Here is a 17,908-nt window from a genome sequence, read left to right on the forward strand (position 1 = left end):
AGAGCATTTAGCACAAACTCCTCAGCCGGCCCACAAGAATGGAATGATCTACCGTATCAAAAGCTTTGGCCAAGTCAATAAAAATAGCAGCACAATATTGTTTAGAATCAAGGGCAATGGTGACATCATTGAGGACCTTTAAGGTTGCAGTGACACATCCATAACCTGAATGGATACCAGATTGCAAACCCGAGAGAATACTATAGACATCAAGAAAGCCAGTCAGTTGATTATTGACAAGTTTTTCCAACACTTTTGATTAACAGGGCAAAATAGAAATTGGCCTATAACAGTTAGGATCAGCTTGATCTCCCCTTTAAATGAAGGATGAATTGTGGCTGCCTTCCAAGCAATGAGAACCTCCCCAGAGACAGGTTAAAAAGGTTGGAGATAGGCTTGGTGACGATAGGGGCAGCAACCTTAAAGAAGAAAGGGTTCTAAACCATCTGACCCAGATGTTTTTTGGGGGGTCAAATATCAGTTGCTTGTCTCAAATATAACATGAAGCAAAAACACATGTGCTGGTACCACTTTATATAATATCTCTTATGGTCTTCAAAAATGAAATATGTTTGTATTCAACATGTGCCTTGCACAAACGTGTGTGTTTGTATTCAGTGTGTGACTGTCAAACCTCAGATGAACCCCCCAAAACAGTGGGCGTGGTCAAACGTGAGCCCCCACATTGAGCCCCGCCCCGAACTGCACACTGCAGTCAGGGATACTTGACAGCAGGTGGCGGAGGCAGTGGGAGTCAACTCAAGCCCCTCCCATGAGCCCGTACTCTCCGCTCACTTCCTCTCCAAACCGCGCCTGGGACGGGGGCTGGCAGTTTACAGCCCCGAAAGAAAACACAATGTAAAAGTATAAAAAGAACACACAACGCAAACTGTAGATTTTTCTAAGTATTCGTTCCATGACTTCCGTCAGTCAACGCATCGTAACAACGCTTGCTGTTTGGAAGAGAGCGAATGGCCAGTGAAGGCACAGAGTAATCCGTGAAAGGTAGGAGACCTCACATTGTTCGGATGGTACCACTATCAGCCCTGGCTATTGATAGAATATTTCCTATAAGTATTTAGCAAACGGTCTGTAGTGTAGCCTATCTGCTGTGTGATTTAACAAAATAATGTGATTATTGTATGGTAAAAAGAGGTGCTTGGTGCTGTCTTGCTTCTTTTTTGTTGTTGTACCCAAACTCATGTTGTTGAAAAGTTACATGTTGTTCTATATAAAGTCCCACAGTGTGCCAGTAAAGCAGTGTTTAATATAGAAATGTGACCAAAATCCATCCCTACATCTTTCATGCTACTCAACTATTTCACTGTATTTCACTATACTTGGTTGCAGAGGTGTATGATTATGTTATGGGAATAATGGTTACAAGTTTGACTTTATAAAGATCTTGGGTTGAAACATTATTGCAATAATATATGTGGTACTGTGCTATGAGTGATAGTTTGTAGGACTTTCCATTTCAGATATTTTATTATGTTTACCTCAAAGTTGTACAGTGTTAATGCATTGTAATAGGCTAACTGGCTAGCTAATTAACTGAGGTGGTTAAAGCTTTATTCAGGGATTTGGGACACTGTTCAATGGTCATTTAAATTCTTAATTGAAACCTATTGATTCTTGAATAATTTATTAATGCCTCATGAGCTTAGCATGTCTGTCATTAACATAACCTAAAATATTAGGTTTTATTACTCATTGTTTACAAACAACAAAATAGGTTTAAAACAATCTCTTACATGTCATGGACTGTCAGTCCTTGCATATAGAGTGATGTCTATTAATTGTAAGAGGGGTTACAGTTCCTTAACCCCATCCCTCAGCTATATACCAAAACACGTGCCCTGTTATATTTTTTAATTTTTATCACAGACTCAAGCTTTAATTGTGATGTTTACCAGCTTCTATCTAAGGGCTGAAAGGCTGAGTCATTATTCCAAAGAGAAGCGGGCTCCTCTAGTCTTGGTGCTGCTCAGAACACAAACTGTGCACCTCAGCTAAACCAGCATGGTTACAAGGGCAGAACAGTGACACGGAGCGATAGGCCCACCTGTGCTGACCTCAGACTATCACTCGACTCTCTCTGTACCTGAGTTGGGTGGGTCACATCTGTGGCCATACTTAGAGGGTGGTCTGTCGAAAGAATTTCTGATAAAAGGAAAGCATTGATTGTATGAAGCATATATATGGCGCATTCGGAAAGTATTCAGACCCCTTGACTTTTTCCACATTTTGTTTTACATTACAGCCTTATTCTAAAATGGATTAAATTGTTTTCCCCCCATCAATCTACACACAATACCCAATAATGACAAAGCAAAAACTGTTTATTTTTGCAAGTTTATTCAAAATAAAAAACTGAAATATCACATTTACATAAGTATTCAGACCCTTTACTCAGTACTTTGTTGAAGCACCTTTGGCAGCGATTACAGCCTCGAGTCTTCTTGAGTATGACGCTACAAGCTTGACATACCTGTATTTGTGGAATTTCTCCCATTCTTCTCTGCAGATCCTCTCAAGCTCTGTCAGGTTGGATGGGGAGCTTTGCTGTACAGCTGTTTTCAGGTCTCTGCAGAGCTGTTCGATCAGGTTCAAGTCCGGGATCTGGCTGGGCCACTCAAGGACATTCAGAGACTTGTCCCGAAGCCTCTCTTGCGTTGTCTTGGCTTTGTGCTTAAGGTTGTTGTCCTGTTGGAAGGTGAACCTTCACCCAGTCTGAGGTCCTGAGCAGGTTTTCATCAAGGATCTCTGTACTTTGCTCTGTTCATCTTTCCCTTGATCCTGACTAGTATCCCAGTCCTTGCCGCTGAAAAACATCACCACAGCATGATGCTGCTACCACCATGCTTCACCATAGGGATAGCCTCAGGTTTCCTCCAGATGTGACTCTTGGTATTCAGGCCAAAGAGTTAAATCTTTATTTCATCAGACCAGAGAATCTTGTTTCTCATGGTCAGAGTCCTTTAGGTGCCTTTTAGCAAACTCCAAGTGGGATAGTCATGTGCCTTTTACTGAGGAGTGGCTTCCGTCTGGCCACTCTACCATAAAGGCCTGATTGGTGGAGTGCTGCAAAGATGGTTGTCCTACTGGAAGGTTCTCCCATCAACACAGAGGAACTTTGGAGCTCTGTCAGAGTGAACATCGGGTTCTTGGTCACCTCCCTGACCAAGGTCCTTTCCCCCCGATTACTCAGTTTGGCCGGGTGGCTAGCTCTAGGAAGAGTCTTTGTGATTCTAAACTTCTTCCATTTAAGAATGATGGAGGCCACTGTGTTCTTGGGGACCTTCAATGTTGCAGAACTGTTTTGGCACCCTTCCCCAGATTTCTGCCTCAACACAATCCTGTTTCTGAGCTCTATGGACAATTCCTTCACCCACATGGCTTGGTTTTTGCTCTGACATGCACTGTCAACTGTGCGACCTTATATAGACATGTGTGTGCCTTTCCAAATCATGTCCAATCAATTGAATTTACCACAGGTGGACTCCAATCAAGTTGTAGTAACATCTCAAGGATGATCAGTGGAAACAGGATGTACTTGAGCTCAGTTTTGAGTCTCATAGCAAAGGGTCTGAAGACTTATATAAATAAGGTATTTCTGTTTTTTATTTTGAATACATTTGCTAAAATTTCTAAAACCAGTTTTTGCTTTGTCATTATGGGGTATTGTGTGAATTGATGAGGAACGTTTTTGATTTAATACAGTTTAGAATAAGGCTTAAATGTAACAAAATGTGGAAAAGTCAAGGGGTCTTAATACTTTCCGAATGAACTGAACATGTAGAGTTAATATGTTCCTCTCATTGAAAGACGACAGTTGGATTCTCATGCATGGGACTGGTGCTGACATGGCTGTGTCAGGGGTGTCAAAAAGGGAGTTTTTGAGGGCCTCCCGAGTGGCGCAGTGGTTAAGGGCGCTGTACTGCAACGCCAGCTGTGCCATCAGAGACTCTGGGATCGCGCCCAGGCTCTGTCGTAACCGGCCGTGACCGGGAGGTCCGTGGGGCGACGCACAATTGGCCTAGCGTCGTTCGGGTTAGGGAGGGTTTGGCAGGTAGGGATGTCCTTGTCTCACCGCGCACCAGCGACTCCTGTGGCCAGCCGGGCGCAGTGCGCCCGCTAACCAAGGTTGCCAGGTGCACAGTGTTTCCTCCGACACATTGGTGCGGCTGGCTTCCGGGTTGGATACGCGCTGTGTAAAAAAGCAGTACGGCTGGTTGGATTGTGTATCGGAGGACACATGACTTTCAACCATCATCTCTCCCGAGCCCGTACGGGAGTTGTAGCGATGAGACAAGATAGTAGCTACTAAAACAATTGGATACCATGAAATTGGGGAGAAAAAGGGGTAAAAAAAGGGAGTTTTGGAGAGGAGTGCCACAGACTCGTTTTTAGTAGTGTAATATCCTCTCTATGTGTGTGCATGTGTGTATGTGTGTGTGTATGTTTGTGTGTGTGTGTGTGTGTGTTTGTGCGTGTGTGTGTGTATATGTGTATGTATGTTTGTGCGTGTGGGGGCATTTTCCTCTAGCACTCTAATTGGTGCCATCTGTCTGCTATTTTAACATGGCTTCAGAATGTAGAAATCCATTGAAAATCTCCTTCATTACTCTGGACAAAGGCAGACAAGGTCACTCCCTCTAAATAAACAATCCCAGGGGATTGTCCTGGATGGACAGATTCATTGTCAATTTCAGATAAACCCCCCCAAAGTTTACCTGGGGTAAACAGTAAATGCCTGCTGGCTCATTGCCTTGTTTCCCTGAGTTTAAGACCCCATTATTTATCCACTTTCTCTCTCTCTCTCTCTTGCTCTCTCTCGCTCTAGCACTCTCAATTCAATTCAAGGGGCTTTATTGGCATGGGAAACATATGTTAACATTGCCAAAGCAAGTGAAGTAGATAATATACGAAAGTGAAATAAACAATAAAAATGAACAGTAACCATTACACTCACAGAAGTTCCAAAATAATCAAGAAATTACAAATGTCGTATTATGTATATATACAGTGTTGTAATGATGTGCAAATGGTTAAAGTACAAAAGGGAAAATAAATCAATATAAATATGGGTTGTATTTACAATGGTGTTTGTTCTTAACTGGTTGCCCTTTTCTTGTGGCAACAGGTCACAAATCTTGCTGCTGTGATGGCACAATGTGGTATTTCACCCAGTAGATATGGGAGTTCATCAAAGAGTTTGTTTTCAAATTCTTTGTGGATCTGTGTAATCTGAGGGAAATATGTGTCTCTAATATGGTCATACATTTGGCAGGAGGTTAGGAAGTGCAGCTCAGTTTCCACCTCATTTTGTGGTCAGTGTGCACATAGCCTGTCTTCTCTTGAGAGCCAGGTCTGCCTCGGGCTGCCTTTCTCAATAGCAAGGCTATGCTCACTGAGTCTGTACATAGTCAAAGCTTTCCTTAAGTTTGGGTCAGTCATAGTGGTAAGGTATTCTGCCACTGTGTACTCTCTGTTTAGGGCCAAATAGCATTCTAGTTTGCTCTGTTTTTTTGTTAATCCTTTCCAGTGTCAAGTAATTATCTTTTTGATTTCTCATGATTTGGTTGGGTCTTGTAACGGATCTCGTCCTCCTCTTCTGAGGAGGAGTAGCGAGAAGGATCGGAGGACCAATTTGCAGCTTGGTAAGTGTTCATGATTTAATGAATCAAACTGAACAATGAAATACAAAAACAATAAAATGAACGAACGAAAACCGAAACAGTCCTGTTTGGCGACATACACAAAGACAGGAAATAAACACCCACGAAACACAGGTGGAAAAAGGCTTCCTAAGTATGATTCTCAATCAGAGACAACTAACGTCACCTGCCTCTGATTGAGAACCATACTAGGCCGAACACAGAAACCAACATAGAAAAACAAACATAGACTGCCCACCCCAACTCACGCCCTGACCATATAAACAAAGACAAAACAAAGGAACTAAGGTCAGAACGTGACAGGTCTAATTGTGTTGCTTCCCTGGGGCTCTGTGGGGTATGTTTGTGTTTGTTCTGTTCACCGAGCCACAGGACCAGCTTGCTTAGGGGACTCTTCTCCAGGTTAATCTCTCTGTATGTGATGGCTTTGTTATGGAAGGTTTGGGAATCGCTTCCTTTTAGGTGGTTGTAGAATTTAACAGCTTTTTTTCTGGATTTTGATAATTAGCGGGTTTCGCCCTAATTCTGCTCCTCATGCATTATTTGGTGTTTTATGTTGGACACAGAGGATATATTTTTACACAATTCTGCATGCAGAGTCTCAATTTGATGTTTGTCCCGTTTTGTGAATTCTTGGTTGGCGGTGCAGAGACTGCTGTACCGTATTGATGTCGGCTGGAGGGAACCAGCATGCGCTCTGCTGAGGAGAGCTGGCGGATTAGGGTTGGACCGGCAGCTATTCCTCATGAAGCTGGAGAGGCTGAGTACAGCAGGTTTCTCAGACTTTTACTCTGCAGTGCTGAGGGCCTGGCAGCTGCAGTGCTCAGGGCCTGGCAGCTCTCTCTCTTTGAGATCGGTTCAGTCGGTCACCCTGCAGAGGCAACAGATGGCAGCGGGTTTACTTAGGCTGGGTGACCTGCGACTGCTGGGAGAGGAGGGGTGGAAATCCGGGCAGGGGTGTCCTTTCTGTGTTATGAGAGAAACTGTGATTCATGTGTTTTCTGTGTGTGCCAGGTTAATGCCAATAATGTCTCTGTTGGAATGTCTGTGTGAGAGGTTGGGGTGGTTTTTACTGTTGGGATGTTTATAATGGGGTAGAGGTATTCAAATAAGGAGAAGGCCAAATTTGTTTTCTTGAATTTTCTGTTTGCTCAGGCAAAGTTGGCTATTTGGCTAACAAGGAGGAACAGGGTCAAAGGTGGGGGGATAACAGACCCTCTGCACGCCTTAGGGTAGAATTTGAGTTCTATAAAATGTTAAAAAGTGAGGAGATGTTTCAGGAGATATGGTGTGTTGGGGGGGTTGTCTGTATAGCTGGAGAAGATGTTTTGGTTATTGTGATGTGTGGTGTTGTTTTTGTATCGTGGGGTCGAGGGCAAGGTGAGTATGGTACATGTCTGCAGGACAGGTTATATTTTGGTGTTTTATTTTAAGGGGGCGTCGGGGGGTTTAATGAAATGAGAATGTTTCATTAAAGAAAGCCAAAAAGTCTCTCTCTCTGTGTCAGTAGCAGACAGATACCATGCAGATGAGTGATGGCCCCAGTCGCGTCCCTGTCTTTGTGGCCCCGCCCAACGGTAACCTCCGGTCGCCAGGATGCGTCTCCGGCAGGGTCATATCTGTCCGCTCCCCACCTCCGGCCAAGGCCCCACCCCCTCCCCCTCTGAAGCCCATTGGCCTGCCTCCTGAGTGCCGGGCAACCTTTAACCTATCAGAGGAGGGCCAGCACCGGGAGCGTGCTCAGGTTCTGAGGAAGAACACATTCATCTGCTTTAGTGTCTCCCTGGGGGCCTTTTTCCTCTTGCTCATCCTCATCCTCAGCCTCACCAGTGGAGACGTGTTGGACGGTGAGTGTGTGTTTGTGTGAGTATAAGGATGTTATGAGCTGTTAATACGGACTTGGCTAAGTTACTTAGGCCCATTGCTCCACCATACTCATAAGTTATTGACTATAGTTTTCTATCATACCCTGTTTTACTCTGACTCAGAGCTTCTCTATCTATGTGCTGTGTCAGTGATGTGATGTTGTCTTTGATTGGTCCTGTCTGTGTGCACAGAGAACTGTCCAGACCACAGCCCCTCCCTGAGCAGCTGGAACCCAGGTCACAACCCAGAGAAGGCCATGGTCGTCCGAGGGGGGGATCTGTTTCGATTGGACTCTTCTGCTACCTTCTACTCCCTAACCATCCAATCAGGAGGTAGGTTAGGTCCTCTCTCTGATCTGAACACATTTCCACCCCAGAAGTAAATAGAGACAGAGCATGCAGTATTTGGCACTGGGTTCCGAGGTTAAGTTGAGAATAATATGGCTTTCTCTAGAAAGTATCATAAAGAAATGGCCTCTGATGAAGTGATTGTTTTATGTTTTAGCCTATATCTGTCTTCCCACAGGCCGAGTGGTCTTTGCAGACAATACTGAGGGCTCCAAAAACATCACTCTCAGAACGCGTAATGTTCTGATTGAAGACGGGGGTTCGCTGCACATCGGTGCCCCCAAATGCCGCTACCGCTCCCGGGCCACCATCACACTCCTGGGCCGTTCAGACGAGAAGGCCGTAGCAGAAGTACCGGAACTGGGCCGGAAGTTCATTGGGGTGCGTGGAGGCGCAACCCTGGAGCTTCACGGGACAGAGAGGCTGTCGTGGACCCTCCTGACCCGCAGCATCCCCTCCTCAGGCCTAGCCACGGGGGGCTATGCCTTTCAGCGCAACTTTAGCCGTGGCATCAACCTGCGTGTAGTGGACCAGGACACGGCCGCTGTTCTGTTCACCGAGCGCTACGACACATATGACTCACGGAACGACAGCCGGCGGCTTATGCATCTTCTCCAGTCGCTGCCTGCGGGGCGCATCGTCACGCTGGCCGTGGGAGACTCTGCCACCAAGAACCTGCTGGACGAGACCAAGAGAACCATCCAGAGCCTGCTGGGTAGTACCTACGTCCATGACCTCAAATACAGGTAAAAATACAGTTAAATATAATATGAATATTACCAAATTAATAGACAGATAATGACTAGAGATGGAGTCACACACATGGACACAGAGTTCTAAGGCACTGCATCTCAGTGCAAGAGGCGTCAGTACACTCCCTGGTTCAAATCCAGGCTGTATCACATCCGGCCGTGATTGTGAGTCCCATTGGAAAAGTAGCGCACTTGGTAGTGTTAACCGGTGCTCGACCTGTTGGCGAAAGCCAACATCACCCACGACAGAAAACGGTTAATTATCAAGGGCAATGAATTCCATTATCTTGGCTTTAATGTATTTTACCTGAGTTGTCTCGCTGAAATTTTGAGTTGTTGACTGGCAGACATTGTGGGCTGGTTTAGGACTGCTGTGTTGAACGTATAGCGCAAAATTTTGTGTGGCGTCATTGCGTCATGTACCTTCGTTATATAGGCATGCACGTCAGCTTTGACATTGGTTTTGCACCACGGCGTTAAACTAGACATCGATATATCGTGAACATATCGGAATCGGACGATATTAGCTAAAAATGCCAACATCGGTATCAGCCGATTCTGATATGTTCACGATATATCCTGCATCCCTAATCTGAAGCTGTGTCACTGGAGCGGTGTGTAACAGTTTATCTCATGGGAGTGATTGAGAGGGTTTGTCTTACTACGTCCTTCAAGATTAAGCCTAATCTTTCATGTCATGCCAGCAGAATCTCATCTCCTCCCTGCAAATACAGTCAACACGATTCCAGTGAGACATTCAGAGGCGTTTCTTCCTGTTTTTCCGAAGACCATATTCCGGCAGAAAGTGCATGGCTTGAGGGATAAGCAGGCTTGCTTCCAGGATTTGTGCAAAATGAGCTGACTCTGTACTTTTCGCCTTTGCACAGAGTTCCCGAACAGGTTGAAAACACACTGTCCCCTGAACACAGAGGGACGAATATCATGTCCATTTGAATACAGATCTTTAGCAATGCCAGTGACTTGTATACTATCACATTTCAGGTAAGACCCAGATGCAGACAACATCGAAGTAACAACAGTTTATTAATTGAACAGGCAGGTCAAGGGCAGGCAGAGGTCAGTAATCCAGATAGGTGGGGCAAAGGTACAGGACAGCAGGCAGGGTCAGGGCAGGAAAAGGTCAGTAATCCAGAAAAGTGGGGTAAAGGTACAGGACGGCAGGCAGGGTCAGGGTCAGGGCAGGCAGAAACACCGGGAAAACTATGAAACAGGAACAATCGAGAGACCGGAGCAGAGGGAAAAACGCTGGTAGGCTTGACGAAACAAAATTAACTGGCAACAGACAAACAGAGAACACAGGTATAAATACACAGGGGATAATGGGGAAGATGGGCGACACCTGGAGGGGGGTGGAGACAATCACAAATACAGGTGAAACAGATCAGGGTGTGACAGTGTACAGTACAATCGATAATACACCATATGTTCTTTTTTGGTGCTCTGCTGTAAAACCATTCCAATACTCTAGTTTGAGCATGTCACAATTTTAGACATAGAGCTCATGAAGCCTTATTCACACACACACACACACACACACACACACACACACACACACACACACACACACACACACACACACACACACACACACACACACACACACACACACACACACACACACACACACACACACACACACACACACACACACACACACACACACACACACACACACACACTTAGCCCAATGGAATGGAAAGTTTAGATTTTTAGTTATTTGTTGGGCACTCCTGCTTTCTGGTCTCAAACCCAAACCACACCAATCCAGTGTCACATTTCATATGTGGAGTTGTCGCCAAGGCAACGATGCGGTCCCCAGCCCCAAATCCAATCAAACCCATAGTGTGACACTTTCTTAAATGGATCACAATTCAGTCCAGCTACCTAGGCACGATAAACAGGGACGGTTATGCTTTCTGATTACACACTGATTTTGTTTGTGCGTTGTATGTGTGTGTTTCTGTGTTTGTTTGTGTCTAGTATGTGTGTGTCTGTCTGTGTGAGCTAGCTAGCAGGGTCCAGGGTATTTAAGACTTGTGTCAGTTACAGTCATACTGTCTTAATGTGACTGAGGGAGACATGATTGAAAGTACTGGGCATGAGGTCATCTGGGTCGTGTTCATTACGGCACCCAATGGAGAAAGAATAATAATTTGCTACGGAAAACAAAATGTGTTTCTTCAAGGACAAGTCCAGGTAGTACCTATTTGTTTCAGTTTTGCGCCTTTTGCTGCTTATTGAACACAACACTGGATGTAATCTGTCTGGGCAGGAGTGGACAGACAGCAGGAGAACACCAGGAACTGCACAAAGGAAATGTTTTTTTACACACAGGAAATGTGTTCGATGTAGGCACTCCCATAAACACACACACACACACACACACACACACACACACACACACACACACACACACACACACACACACACACACACACACACACACACACACACACACACACACACACACACACACACCCTGTGCCTATGGGCATTCCTATCTCCACCATTCCCCCAGAGTCCTGCAGGTGAACCCCTGAAACAAACGGCAACAATCATTAATTTCAAGCCCACACACACACACACAAACTCACACACCATGATCAAACACACCCATTCCATACAGTGAGGGTAATGACTAATGTTCCCTCTAAACTGTGCGCGGCTGCGCAGCTCACCTGGGACTTCTGTGCAGAAGAAATATTAGCTCGCGCAGAGAAACACGAGATTGAACTTCACTCAACTCTCTAGTTTTTCCCTTTAGTTAACATTATCAACGTTTCCCTCTACTATGGGAATTGCCAATATTAACCACTTTCAGCGCAACAAACCGAAACAAAATCAACTATGCAAAACTTATTATGCAAAATTAACTATGCATGATATTTTGTTGTAGGCAGAACACACCGGAATAGGATTATTTTGCAATGACAGGCACCTCAGCCCTTATTCTACAGACCGGTGTGGCATAACCAATAACCAGCTGCAGTATCCCTATATGCAAATAGTCCATTGTCATATATGGATCTGTGCCAAACTGGACTATGTTTACAGCATGAGAGGTCGTGTCTAGATGCGCTTGTTTTAAGATCAAAGCGAGAGCTGCTTATAGCCACACGTACACATTTGTTCATATTCTTTGCTAGTTAGTGAGTTATTAGCCCAGTTATAGCTCATTTCTAGTCAGCAATGGGGGAATGGTTGCTTCCTACAAGAGCACAAAACGTGTGCTCAGGTAAATATAATTTTTTTCTGTCTTAAAGGGGCAGTGTTGTACTGTATTTTGAGACAGGCTTGAATAATCTAAGTAGCCAATAGGCAGAGGGTAGCATAATTTGTCTGATTCTCTGTAATAATGGTATGGGAATATGAATTCTGTTTCTTGCATCAATCAACACATTTTCAATCACCTCCTTGTCTGAAGGACAAGTGGATTAACAGGACAGTGTCAAGCCATGCATATTTTTTCCAAAAGTCAAATGGAATGTGGGCCTACTTTGAACACAACACATTGGCTGCTACTGTAGGCTGAATGATAGCTATTTCCATGCTAAAATGTTATGGGATGCATTTTCTCCATTGTTATTGATGGTAGGCCACTCTGTCAGGCCTACATTATGATCACATAGCCACAGTAGCTTACTTGGCCACTGTTATAACTGTAACTTAAAGCAGATACAGCCTCAGTGTTCACAGTAAACGCACACCAGAAGTTGTGAACACACACACACACATAGCTGCTGGGAGGACAGGGTGATTTCACAGATGGTTCCTGTTTGTATTTCAGCGGGTAAATGGTAGAGAGGCTCTTTGATCTGCTGAATGGCATATTGGCCCATGATTGTGTCGTTAGGACCAACCTCAACAGAGAGCTGACAGTCGGGCCTACTTCCAGACGTCATCGTATGGAGTGCCCTGTCAGATGTGAAGCCTAAAGAAGTACAGGGGAAAGCTTTTAAAAAGGTAACACAAGGGGAAAGGTTTTAAAAATGTTACCACGCCTGAAAAGGGTACATGATGGTTGAAGATAATGACTGTGTGATTGTGATGAGAGAATTCCTGATGACAGGGCATAAAGCTTATTTAATGTTTAAAAGTCAAAGCCATTGTTTTTTTTTTTACTAAGCTGACATATGGAATTGTTTTAAGATGGTCATACCATGGATCATTTAACTATTTGATTTGGAATTATAGGACCCCTTTATGAATAAAAAAATAACTAAAAAAATTATTTGATAAATTATAGAATTTGACCTTTACTACTATAGCCCATAGAAACACATTGAATAACATGTTTATAAATGGCAAAAAAGACAGTCAAAGAGAAATCAGAAAGAACAAGGCTTTGAAGTGTCTGTCCTACACAGTATCTAGGAGATTTAAGAAGTCTGTCCTATACAGTATCTAGGAGATTTAAGAAGTCTGTCCTATACAGTATCTAGGAGATTTAAGAAGACTGTCCTATACAGTATCTAGGAGATGTAAGAAGTCTGTCTGATACAGTATCTAGGAGATATAAGAAGTCTGTCCTATACAGTATCTAGGAGATATAAGAAGTCTGTCCTATACAGTATCTAGGAGATGTAAGAAGTCTGTCCTATACAGTATCTAGGAGATTTAAGAAGTCTGTCCTATACAGTATCTAGGAGATATAAGAAGTCTGTCCTATACAGTATCTAGGAGATATAAGAAGTCTGTCCTATACAGTATCTAGGAGATATAAGAAGTCTGTCCTATACAGTATCTAGGAGATATAAGAAGTCTGTCCTATACAGTATCTAGGAGATTTAAGAAGTCTGTCTGATACAGTATCTAGGAGATGTAAGAAGTCTGTCCTATACAGTATCTAGGAGATGTAAGAAGTCTGTCCTATACAGTATCTAGGAGATGTAAGAAGTCTGTCTGATACAGTATCTAGGAGATGTAAGAAGTCTGTCCTATACAGTATCTAGGAGATGTAAGAAGTCTGTCTGATACAGTATCTAGGAGATGTAAGAAGTCTGTCCTATACAGTATCTAGGAGATGTAAGAAGTCTGTCTGATACAGTATCTAGGAGATGTAAGAAGTCTGTCCTATACAGTATCTAGGAGATATAAGAAGTCGGTCTGATACAGTATCTAGGAGATGTAAGAAGGCTGTCCTATACAGTATCTAGGAGATGTAAGAAGTCTGTCCTATACAGTATCTAGGAGATGTAAGAAGTCTGTCCTATACAGTATCTAGGAGATGTAAGAAGTCTGTCCTATACAGTATCTAGGAGATGTAAGAAGTCTGTCCTATACAGTATCTAGGAGATGTAAGAAGTCTCTCCTATACAGTATCTAGGAGATATAAGAAGTCTGTCCTATACAGTATCTAGGAGATGTAAGAAGTCTGTCCTATACAGTATCTAGGAGATGTAAGAAGTCTATCCTATACAGTATCTAGGAGATATAAGAAGTCTGTCCTATACAGTATCTAGGAGATGTAAGAAGTCTGTCCTATACAGTATCTAGGAGATGTAAGAAGTCTGTCCTATACAGTATCTAGGAGATGTAAGAAGTCTGTCCTATACAGTATCTAGGAGATGTAAGAAGTCTGTCCTATACAGTATCTAGGAGATGTAAGAAGTCTGTCCTATACAGTATCTAGGAGATGTAAGAAGTCTGTCCTATACAGTATCTAGGAGATGTAAGAAGTCTGTCCTATACAGTATCTAGGATATATAAGAAGTCTGTCCTATACAGTATCTAGGAGATGTAAGAAGTCTGTCTGATACAGTATCTAGGAGATATAAGAAGTCTGTCCTATACAGTATCTAGGAGATTTAAGAAGTATGTCTGATACAGTATCTAGGAGATGTAAGAAGTCTGTCCTATACAGTATCTAGGAGATATAAGAAGTCTGTCCTATACAGTATCTAGGAGATGTAAGAAGTCTGTCTGATACAGTATCTAGGAGATATAAGAAGTCTGTCCTATACAGTATCTAGGAGATGTAAGAAGTCTGTCCTATACAGTATCTAGGAGATGTAAGAAGTATGTCTGATACAGTATCTAGGAGATGTAAGAAGTCTGTCCTATACAGTATCTAGGAGATTTAAGAAGTCTGTCCTATACAGTATCTAGGAGATGTAAGAAGTCTGTCCTATACAGTATCTAGGAGATGTAAGAAGTCTGTCCTATACAGTATCTAGGAGATTTAAGAAGTCTGTCCTATACAGTATCTAGGAGATGTAAGAAGTCTGTCCTATACAGTATCTAGGAGATTTAAGAAGTCTGTCCTATACAGTATCTAGGAGATTTAAGAAGTCTGTCCTATACAGTATCTAGGAGATGTAAGAAGTCTGTCCTATACAGTATCTAGGAGATTTAAGAAGTCTGTCCTATACAGTATCTAGGATATATAAGAAGTCTGTCCTATACAGTATCTAGGAGATTTAAGAAGTCTGTCCTATACAGTATCTAGGAGATTTAAGAAGTCTCTCCTATACAGTATCTAGGAGATGTAAGAAGTCTGTCCTATACAGTATCTAGGATATATAAGAAGTCTGTTCTATACAGTATCTAGGAAATGTAAGAAGTCTGTCCTATACAGTATCTAGGAGATGTAAGAAGTCTGTCCTATACAGTATCTAGGAGATTTAAGAAGTCTCTCCTATACAGTATCTAGGAGATGTAAGAAGTCTGTCCTATACAGTATCTAGGATATATAAGAAGTCTGTTCTACACAGTATCTAGGAGATTTAAGAAGTCTCTCCTATACAGTATCTAGGAGATGTAAGAAGTCTGTCCTATACAGTATCTAGGAGATTTAAGAAGTCTGTCCTATACAGTATCTAGGAGATGTAAGAAGTCTGTCTGATACAGTATCTAGGAGATGTAAGAAGTCTGTCCTATACAGTATCTAGGATATATAAGAAGTCTGTTCTATACAGTATCTAGGAGATGTAAGAAGTCTGTCCTATACAGTATCTAAGAGATTTAAGAAATCTGTTTATCTCAATACTTACATTCATTTGTATGGGTTACCTTCAGACTAGTCCCGTGACACTTGTGGGAAGATAAGCAAAACAGAGAACACCATCGTGTTCATGAGTCTCATTTTCCATAGTGGGGTCATATCCGGGCGTTACAGATGGTTTCGTGAGAAGTCCGGTTTTCGGGATGTCTCATTGTCTGACTAACACCGCTGTAGATCGGCCATCTTTCACCGCAGATGCGTAAGGCCGACATAGGCGGATGCAGCCCATACAAAAAAAAACATATCTCTAACTTAAACTGACAGCATTTTATGGGGATTTTTAAAATATGTTGGTTATAATCATAGATTATATTGATGCATGTCAATAGACTCTTTAAGGAGTAACCAAACAAAATGCTTCATGAAAGGTGATGACATTGTTTTGTAGTTATTTTGACTTTGTTTTGACGTTTTGTTGATGCTGACATTTCACTCTACACCCTTCACTGGTCCAGAGTTACATGACCCCTGCTCCACACCCAAGCCTTGAACCAGGGGATTACTAGACTTATCTCCACTTCAGAGGCAGATTGTGTTTTGCCTTGTGGGTATTGTTGTGTGCTGGACTGAGATATCCACCGCTCTCTCGCTCGAATACTTCCTTCATTTTTCTGATGCCAATTCTCAGTCTATATGATTGAGGTGAATGTGATGACCGCACGCACGCACGCACACACACACATACACACACACACTGACACTATTCATGTCAGTTTGGTCACACCCTTTGCTTGACTAGCTCTTACATACATGAGAATGTTGTCCTGTTGATACTCCCAATGCTTTCTTTACAGCGGTCACTACAGGACTACATGACTACAATAATGTGCAGTTAAATATGTTATGCATACACTCTTAGAAAAGAGGGTTCCAAAAGGGTTCTTCGGCTCTCTCCATAGTCCCAGTCGGTGTTAGATAGAACGTTGCGGCCCTGCCTGCCTGTGGGGAAAATAACCTGTGGTTACCTAGGTTACTCCATTGACTCACAGCAAAAACGTGACCTTTTTCAAACTAAATGTTCTTGTCATATCTGTTTGTTTTAGTCAATTTCAAAACTACATTTAAGAAAAGTACAACATGTGTAAAGATTACTTTTCAACATTGCCTGCTCCATAGTGTTATCACTACTTAGAAAAACCTAATATTGTAGGGCTTCTCTCATCCCCCTTTTTATGATGGTGCTAGCAGCCCCCTGAGGGAGTGCTAGCGAGCTAGCCAAGACCAACAACACAAAAAAGGACTATACATCTACAAGTAGTGAGTGGGGTTACAAAGGGACTATACTAAACAAGTTAAATGTCTTACCTGTGATTAAATGTTTTCCACACACCGGGTCCCCACATTTCCCAGTCTCCCAGATCTCCCACATCTCCCAGATCTCCCACATATCCCAGTCTCCCACTCTCCCACGTCTCCCAGATCTCCCACATTTCCCAGTCTCCCAGATCTCCCACATCTCCCAGATCTCCCACATATCCCAGTCTCCCACTCTCCCACGTCTCCCAGATCTCCCACATATCCCAGTCTCCCACTCTCCCACGTCTCCCAGTCTCTCATGCCCAATAGCCTGAAGCCACAGTGCTCTTCTCACAGGCTCTATTTCCCTACGTGGGACGTTGCAATCTGTAAGTTGGAACACAGCAGTTTTTTGGCATGTTTTGTTATTTCTTTATAACAACAAATTGACTATGAAGTTGCCTCTTTTACAATAGGGAATAATGTTTGTTTTCCTCAATTTGTGGGCATGGTCGAGGGGAATTATTATTATGTGAATAACGACTGGGACTTTGGGAGAACCCTTTTTGGTTCCAGGTAAAACCCTTTGTGTAAAGGGTTCAACCTGGAACCAAAAAGAGTTCTTCAAAGGGTACGGGGACAGCTGAAGGGGACAGCTGAAGGGGACAGCTGAAGAACCCTTTTAGGTTCTAGATAGCACATTTTTTTGTAAGAGTATAGAGACAAATAACATAGCAACAAGCCTTATTATAAAACCATAAAAAGGCTCATTCCGGCTTATAACAAGTTATAGAGCATATCTGCCTGGATGCTTTAAGTGTTACCTCGATTTCTTAACTTCTAAAGCTCAAACTCTGTGTCTCTGTCCACAGGCAGGCCTGGGCACTGGTATCTGTAATTGGTGGAGGGAACGGCTCGTGTTCCGAGGACGTGCGGGAACATGAGAACCATGACACGGGAGGAAAGGCGCTGGCCCGGAAGAACTTCAGCACTGTGGACGGG

At 43.1% G+C, this 17,908-nt stretch overlaps 1 protein-coding gene across 3 annotated transcripts in view; it reads left to right on the forward strand.

Annotated features, from left to right (window-relative positions):
- The first annotated feature begins 800 nt into the window (after positions 1-800).
- cemip2 (cell migration inducing hyaluronidase 2) overlaps positions 801-17,908 on the forward strand; it is a 45,729-nt gene continuing 28,621 nt past the window's right edge. The window contains exons 1-6 of one of the 3 annotated variants that reach the window (XM_064959618.1): positions 801-1,005; positions 5,623-5,663; positions 7,192-7,528; positions 7,739-7,879; positions 8,073-8,640; positions 17,779-17,908. The exon at positions 17,779-17,908 is cut by the window's right edge and continues 40 nt beyond it. In XM_064959618.1, the coding sequence (XP_064815690.1) occupies positions 7,204-7,528; positions 7,739-7,879; positions 8,073-8,640; positions 17,779-17,908 (1,164 nt within the window). In that variant the 5' untranslated portion in view covers positions 801-1,005; positions 5,623-5,663; positions 7,192-7,203. Of the gene's footprint in view, positions 1,006-5,622; positions 5,664-7,188; positions 7,529-7,738; positions 7,880-8,072; positions 8,641-17,778 lie in introns of all 3 variants that reach the window. The other 2 variants (XM_064959598.1, XM_064959581.1) reach the window with 2 other exon arrangements.

Source organism: Oncorhynchus masou, chromosome 1 (assembly GCF_036934945.1).
Source record: "Oncorhynchus masou masou isolate Uvic2021 chromosome 1, UVic_Omas_1.1, whole genome shotgun sequence".
Lineage (NCBI taxonomy): Eukaryota > Metazoa > Chordata > Actinopteri > Salmoniformes > Salmonidae > Oncorhynchus > Oncorhynchus masou.